This window comes from Mchenga conophoros, linkage group LG18 (genome assembly GCF_057382185.1).
Source record: "Mchenga conophoros isolate Kocher_MC1m ecotype Shallow Benthic linkage group LG18, M_conophoros_male_GT1.1, whole genome shotgun sequence".
Classification (NCBI taxonomy): Eukaryota; Metazoa; Chordata; class Actinopteri; order Cichliformes; family Cichlidae; genus Mchenga; species Mchenga conophoros.
This window is the reverse complement of record NC_140543.1, coordinates 9,229,852-9,238,096: the sequence shown is the minus strand read 5'-3', so window position 1 is coordinate 9,238,096 and position 8,245 is coordinate 9,229,852. Positions and strand designations below refer to the sequence as shown.

The window sequence follows — 8,245 nt, the reverse complement described above, 5'->3', positions numbered from 1 at the left end:
CACTGTCCTCTGGATTAACACCATCATCAACACCAATATTTTAAATGCAAATGTTCGCAACCAGATAACCATTCACTCACTTCATAAATAAACTCATCATAACACATTGTTTTTGCTTTAAACCATGTTTCATGCGTTTCATTTTCATCATCTGGTAACACACAGATCAAAGTTTACATAGGTATAAATAGCTCTAACACTTTACTCCAGCCTGGCGTCCACACATGTGGACATCACATTTTGGGTTATTTAGACCAAAATACTAAATCTTGATCAACAAGTGCCTGATATACAGTTATGAGGACATTATACTGCAACTGTTCTATCGAAATTTCAAATTAATGTCCTCATATGTGGCTCTCATTTTTCTCAGAAACAAAAATTAGGTAAAAAAAACCAAAACCTGGTAATTCTTTCTTTTTACATTCATCGGGTTCCAATCGGCCCAAATATCAAAGAGAAATTAAAAATGCATGCCATGGAAGATTTCGGGTCTTAGGGGGTTAAAATGACCAGACCCCTCCGGCCTGTTTTCCAGGCCACTAAATTAAACCCAGTCAATTACCAATTGAACAGAATAAAAACCTACGAGGTCCACTAATAGTCCAAAAGTCCAAATCTTTAATAGAAAAGACAGGCAGAACTCAAACAAACAATAATCCAAACGAGGAGCATATATACACACTGGAAAGTAAATAATTATAAGTTATTAAATCAGACTAATTAAATACAGTAAAACTAATAAGGGAAGACGAACACACGGGAAATAAAAATAACAGTGTAAACATACCAAAACTCAAAATAAAACAGGAAAGCTACTACAAACCGAGTGTGACACAATTACATTCATATTGAAACATATGTGATAATTTTCTTTCTTTGTAGCATTTTTAAGATATGTGTTAGAACAGTCATTATGCTGTTTGGATTAGGAACCAATCATTTTTGCCAAATAGTTAACACAAACTTAGAACAACAATGAACAATTTTCAAGATTCTGATTTACAGAACAAACAAAAGTCACAAAAGGTTTCATTATTTAAGAGACAAGATCAAGTTTTTCACACAGGAATGAAATGACAGAATCCAGTGCAGCGGGGCCAAAGGTGTGTGTCAGCAAACTGAAGGTTGAGGAATCAGTCAGCTCATGTTTAAGATTGTGTTGGATTTTGAGAAGAGTCTGTCTGTTATTAGAAAGTAAGATTAACAATGCCAATCTTCCGGCAAACCCGAGGGCTAGCTCCCCAGCCTCCTCTTCACTCAGAACACTAAACACTGTTACTTTAGTTTTGGCCTTCTTAGGCCTGTCAAGAATCATTGCGGGCAGTTTGGCTTTACGGCCCTAAAAAAGAAAAAGTGCAAACACCAAAAGAGCAGAGAGAGACACACACGCGCACAAAGTTAAATGCTTTTGTTTACATGGTGTAATTGTGTATATATTGCAGCAAATGCACAATTTCCAGCCACATTGTCACTTCATTGATACGAGTAACCCGGATTTATTTCAGGTGACATCAAAATCACGAAATGTATACCTACCCCAATCAAACCTCTGAAAACATGAACTGACATGTTCTCTGCGTTGATTCTGCGCTTGATCTCGTCTTCTGTTATTGTGTAGGTTTTCTTTTTTGAGCTTGGTACAGATAAGCGACCATGCACTCTGTAAACTGTACTAGTTCCTTCTGAATCAGTTTGGAATTCTGTATCTGCATCGATCCTGTCAACATCATCATCAGCAGCATTATCTGTACTCAGACTTGTGCCGTATACTTCTGCTTCTTTTTCGTTGTCTTCAGTCTGTGTACCTTCATCTCTTTCAGTCTGTGTACCTTCATCTCTGACTGTCAGTCTTCCTATCTCACTGTTACTTGTCGATTTGCTGCAGATGTTCTCTCCCTTAGGAACTTTTCCTTTGTCATTCGCTGCCTGATGCTTTCCCTGATGACATTCTTCACTGGCTACTTCTATTGCTCCTCCTGTATAGCCACCCACTATGCTGCACAACTCCTTTCCCTCTGCTGTGCTGCACTGTGCTGTTACATAAAGAAGAATGATATAAACAGCACTATATCAATTTAATTGTGAAGAGAAATCCCCACAATACGACACAGTTATGTCTAAAATAGTTTTGTGTAAAAACTGGATCTTGAAACGTCCACTTTAATTACACAGTCCTGGTGTGCAAAGGCAAAATTACGAAAAAAAATTTCACTTTAAACATTTTTGGACATTGTTTAGTTATATTGTGACTTACTCTCACAGAAGATACAGATGCCACAAACAGACTTTGAACAACGCATGTGCTTGTATGCACCACATTTCTGGCACTGCACCTGTGAATTTAAAAAAAGAAAAAAAAGAAGAAGAAATAAACAAACAAAAAACAAATGAACAAAGTCCATTAAATAAACAATCTATATGGCTAAGGACATGTCATAGTGTACCCGGTCTTTGGCTGCAATCACACACCAGCACTGACTGCACTTCCTAGTTCGATCTGCAAAATATAATTTGTTTAAGTACAAGTTACATTTTCCAATGTTAGAGAAAAAGAAGGCAGCTAATTTTATCTTTACCTATTGAGGAAAATAAGTAGTGGCAAAGTCGGGACCTGAGCTTTGTGATTTCAGTGTTGTACTCCTCCACTTGTGTTTTACCGTCAATGAGAGATTGGGCAAACTAATAATTGACGAAGAAGAAAAAAAAAAAAAAGAACAAAAAGAATTAGATTAACAAAGAAATGTTTGTTTGTTTTTAACCCCCCCCCCCCCCCCCCGAGAAAAAAAAAAAAAAAAACAGAGCAACCAAAGCAAAGCATTACTGCTGAAATGGTTCAATCTACAAAAAAAATTGAGATTTTACCATCCTGCCTCTAAGGCTTTAAAAACTGACTAGGCAAAAATGTAAACATTACTTATATAGGTTAAAGCTATAGTTTTCAGTACCATTATGACATGCACTCCACATGAGTTCCCATCCTGTTGATGTGGGTGGCTCACATGTGACAAGGTCCACTCTCCAGCGCAGCCTCTTGCTGAAGCAAATGAGCTGAGAGATCGCAGTTATTACAAATAAAAAGCATATAGAGAAATCAATAACCACGTTCGGTAATGATTTCAATTAAATTAAATATGTTATGTTAAATATGTTAATTAATTACCTCCAGTTTTTCAACACCGCACTTTTTCTGACCTCCGACTCGCCAAATGAATTCATATAGACTATGGTCCTCTTGGGTATGTCACAAAACTGTTATTTAAAAAGATGGATATGGTAGGCTTGGGCCTTGAGCTTTCCTAATGAGGGACACTGAAAAGTATCATGCACTAGAGAGTGCAAAATCTGTGCAACTTACAAACAAGGTCCAGTGGCTGCCGTTTTCCAGACAGGCTCCAATCAATTTCTCATACATCTGAAAGATGTTTTTCTGGAAATAAAAATAATGTGACAAGAATGTTTTTCTGTCAAGAATGACACTGCAAAACTGCAAAAGCTTGTCAGGTGAGACTTGTAATTAATTCTGCAGATACACAAACATATAGAAAGTGTCATTTTTGGTTTACATTAATTAATTTCTATAGTGTGTACAAAACAAATCAAGACCACAGACTCAACACGCACCACTCAATTTTTGGTGTTCTTTATCAGTTGGCCAAGACAGAAATGTTTTAATCTGTGTGCATTGCTTTTGAGCAAGTCTTTACACAGAAAAGGTTTCAGAAAGGTATTTTTCAGGTTCTTCTGACAAGGCTTCAATTTTGGAAAATGCTGTTTGTTTATAGTGGCAACTTATAAACCCTTTGTGATAAGAACATAGTTACCACAGTCCAAGTCATACCTTCAAAAAGTATGCACTTTGTGCTCTTGTGGACCCATCCAAAATTTTTCCAGTGATTTGGCTTGGTATTGGATAAATGTGAGGGAAATTCTATAAAAATAACATAAATACACCTATGTTTTCAAATACATTACAAAAAACGTAAACATGCTATGTCATTATGATCAAACAAGCTTTTCAACATACCTCACACTGCAAATAGATTAGGCCATCTATTACCTTATAAAACAAATAAATAAATACATATAAATAAAAACAGAACTAAGGAATACGATTCATTAAGTAAATTGTACAATAAAGTGTATTTAAAGCAGAATTTAACATTAGTTTTATGACAACATAAAAGGATTTTTATGTCAAGAGGTACCTCATCTGAAATGTTAGTCTGCTCAAACAGGGATTTCAAACTTGAAATACCAATAGAGTCTGGTCCAGCTACTCCCACAAGGTAATCTGTGAGAAAGCATATGCTGTAGTCAACAGATATCATTTTCTTTTTGCATGCTGCAACCATCATCCATTTCAGTCTTCTAGGAGCTTTGTCTGGTTGTAGTTCTTTTTTCTCCTCCTCATCTATTAATTAAATTGTTTTCTGACCTTCCTAACTGTTTCCGACCTGTCTTCCCAATGTGATGTTTAAGCAATATATGTATGGTCAGAAGGGGGTGAAATTTTCATTGCAGTTGTACGTGTAACATTGCATGTGATAATAAAAGGCTTGATTGGTTGATTATTCAACATGAGTTGACATTTACCTGACATTGTGAAGGAGTCACAGTTTCTGTAAGGGTGTAAGAACATAACATGTGGATTTGTTACACTTCTTTTTCACAAGTTAATAACAATCAATAATTTTCATTCCATTATTTACAAGCTATCACACGATGTCCCAGGGACAACATCTACACGATGTCCCAGGGACAACATTTACACGATGTCCCAGGGACAACATCTACACGATGTCCCAGGGCAAATTCTACATGATGTCCCAGGGACAACATTTACACAATGTCCCAGGGACAACATTTACGCGATGTCCCAGGGACAACATCTACACGATGTCCCAGGGCAAATTCTACATGATGTCCCAGGGACAACATTTACACAATGTCCCAGGGACAACATTTACGCGATGTACCAGGACAAATTTGTAAATTTCTGGATTACTGTTAATCTCCATAGAATCAAGAACTCATGTCCAGTTTCACAGCTATGGACCAGTTAATTATGTTTCCAGGTGATAGTTTGATTCATAGATTCAGCACACAACCATAAGTCTAGGCCTTTTAGTCCAGATTCTCTTCACTTATGTTTGTAAAATGATCAGGGAAGCTACTGCAATTTTGCCTGACCCAACCCCCGGGCCACGAAACACCCAAAAAGTTGGGGAACGCTGGTCTAGAGAACACTGGTTAGCTAATGCTGTCGTCAAGTAGCCTATCGCTAGCAAACAAACAGCAAGCCAAGTGAGGAACATATGTATAATGCTTACCGTTTATTAAAGGAAAGTATCCTAAATTGACTTCAAATTCGGCGGACAGGCGAATTGACTTCAAATTCGGCGGACAGGCGGCGGTTTTTCGCTTCTTCACTTGTATTTCGAAATAATCGAAGGCGGGTATTTCGAAGTCGCAAAGGAATTACGTCACAAGAAGGTGATTGGTCACTTGCAATGTTGAACCTGGAACAACATTAATTATGATGATGTGGGAACAATGCTGACACGAGGAAATCAGATCGTCCTTATTTTACCACTAGTTGACCTTTTAATGATGGAAGGCTTACCAGCCACATTTGAAACACTGTCCTCTGGATTAACACCATCATCAACACCAATATTTTAAATGCAAATGTTCGCAACCAGATAACCATTCACTCACTTCATAAATAAACTCATCATAACACATTGTTTTTGCTTTAAACCATGTTTCATGCGTTTCATTTTCATCATCTGGTAACACACAGATCAAAGAACCATGAATAGTTCTTGCTTCATTACACAAAGCAACAGAATCATTAGTTGAGGCTTGAACCATATAGATATAGATACTATTATCTATATCTAGTGATGTACTTACAATATAGATATTATTTTCATATACTCTCTTGTAGATGATTAGCTTTATTTAATTTAGCTTTTCTATCACATTGCAGTCTGTCCAGTTTCTCTGCAAGTGCTTTAGCAGTTATTTTCTGCGGGTCGCTTGGCTCGATAGTTCAAACGTTTGAATTTGGATATGGTAAGGATTTGTAGAAGAACAGAATGTGCCTTTGGTTTTCGGTTAAACATTTGCAACTCTGGTATAGATAAATGTGATATATTAACCTTGACACACTCCAATCCTTGCTATCCAAAAAGACTGTGTGGAAGAAAAAAATACAAATGAAAATTTCCCTTTAACGTTTTGTTTTAATGTTCAGTTTCATGCAGTTTGGTAATTTTAATTTCTCTTACCAAAACCATGATAATTTCATTTTCTATTCTAGATTTTCTAGTGCTGTCAGCGTTAGTCTCGTTAAAATCACGTTAACGCCATAACCTAGACTCTAGAGCGGCTCTTCCTCAACCTCCTCCGACCACAGGTACAACATGCCCAGGACCCACTACAGTTTGCATACAAGGCGGGTGTCGGAGTGGAGGATGCCATCCTGTACCTCCTACACAGAGCCCACTCACACCTGGATGGGGGAAAAGGCACGGTCAGGATCCTGTTTCTTGACTTTTCCAGTGCCTTTAATACCATCCGGCCCTGTATGCTTCAGGAAAAACTGAACAGGATGGAGGTGGACCCCTGCCTGGTGGCTTGGATCTCCGACTACCTCACCGACAGACCACAGTACGTCAGGCTGAAGGACATCACGTCTGACACAGTGGTCAGCAGCACAGGAGCACCACAGGGAACTGTGCTGTCCCCTCTTCTCTTCACCCTGTACACCTCTGACTTCTGCTACAACTCTGAATTATGCCATATTCAGAAGTTTGCAGATGACACGGCCATCATGGGGTGTATCTGGGATGATCAGGAAGAGGAGTACAGAAGTCTGGTGAGGAACTTTGTCGCATGGAGTCACACAAACCACCTGCAGCTCAACACCTCAAAGACTAAGGAACTGGTTGTGGACTTCGGGAGGTCCAGAGCAGGTCCACTGCCAGTTCAGATAGAGGGGGAGGAGGTGGAGGTGGTCAACAAGTACAAGTACCTCGGGCTGTGGGTGGACAACAAACTGGACTGGTCATGCAACACAGAGCACCTGTATAAAAAAGCCCAAAGCCGACTGTACTTCCTCAGGAGGCTGAGGTCTTTTAACATCTGCAGGAAGCTCCTGAGGATGTTTTACCAGTCGGTGGTTGCTGGAGTACTTTTCTATGCTGTGGTGTGCTGGGGGAGCAGCACAGCAAAGAAGGACTCATCCAGGCTGGAGAAACTGATCAGGAAGGCTAGCTCTGTGGTCGGCATGAAGCTGGACACTCTGGTGACAGTGGCAGAGAAAAGGACATTAAAGAAACTGATGGACATTATGGACAATGCCAGACATCCTCTGCACACGGCCATAAACAACCAAAAGAGTCTGTTCAGTGACAGGTTGCTTCTCCCCAAGACAAGAACTAACAGACTTAAAAACTCCTTTGTCCCACACGCCATCAGACTGTTTAACTCCTCTCTGGAGGGGAGAGGGAGGGGAAACAGGAGGACAAAGGAGGGGGGAACAACTAAGCTGTAGTGCCTCTTCACCTCACTGTACAATACCTTTTGTGCAATACTTTTGTAAATAGTCAACGGTGCAATAGACTCAATACTTGAAATGTGCAATTCACTTGTATTTTTATTTTTTATTCCTATTTATTCTATTTATCCCCCTTGTATATTTTATTTATATTTGTCTCTGTATTTATATATGTGTGTGTGTGTGTGTGTGTGTGTGTGTGTGTGTGTGTGTATATATATATATATATATATATATATATATAACAGTTCTGTAACTGTAACTTTGGTCGTTGCTGTGCTTTTTTTGGAAGTCGAATTTCCCAGAGGAACCCACCCGAGGGATTAATAAAGTTCTATCTTATCTTATCTTATCTTAACCGCATTAACTCGGCAAATCTCCGTTAGCGAGTTAATGCGGGTCGCCCGCTGCATGGGGCTGCATGGCGTCAACGCGTTACCGCAGTTAGCTCGGCCCAATAGATTTCATCTCATGATCTTACGTGATGTTACTAAATTACCAAGCCTTAAACTTGTAAATTCTAGATGGATGGATTTAAATTAAAGGTTTTTTATGTTTAATACAATTATTCCCTGGATTAGACAGTTTAATTCTTCTTTCTAGCTGTTTCAAAGCATGAACAACTACTTAAATGTTCAAGTTTCCACTTCATGTTAACGCTTAAATATTCTTTTACTC

General features: G+C 38.7%; 1 protein-coding gene across 5 annotated transcripts; it reads right to left on the bottom strand.

The window, feature by feature from the left end:
* Window positions 1–598: 598 nt before the first annotated feature.
* Window positions 599–5,485, bottom strand: LOC146553177 (uncharacterized). Of its 5 annotated transcripts, XM_085255878.1 has the most exons (13): window positions 5,334–5,480; window positions 4,597–4,622; window positions 4,209–4,294; window positions 4,028–4,060; window positions 3,842–3,931; window positions 3,359–3,430; window positions 3,164–3,252; window positions 2,949–3,051; window positions 2,580–2,682; window positions 2,448–2,500; window positions 2,258–2,336; window positions 1,540–2,036; window positions 599–1,342 (listed from the first exon to the last, which is right to left on the bottom strand). In XM_085255878.1, the coding sequence occupies exons 2-13, from the start codon at window positions 4,601–4,603 to the stop codon at window positions 1,040–1,042; spliced, it is 1,515 nt and encodes a 504-aa protein (XP_085112004.1). In that variant the 5' UTR covers window positions 4,604–4,622; window positions 5,334–5,480; the 3' UTR covers window positions 599–1,039. The 5 variants fall into 5 exon arrangements, with proteins under 5 accessions (XP_085112004.1, XP_085112003.1, XP_085112007.1 ...); XM_085255877.1 differs by having other exon boundaries at window positions 4,209–4,622; window positions 5,334–5,485; XM_085255881.1 differs by lacking the exon at window positions 4,209–4,294.
* Between the last annotated feature and the right edge of the window lie 2,760 nt (window positions 5,486–8,245).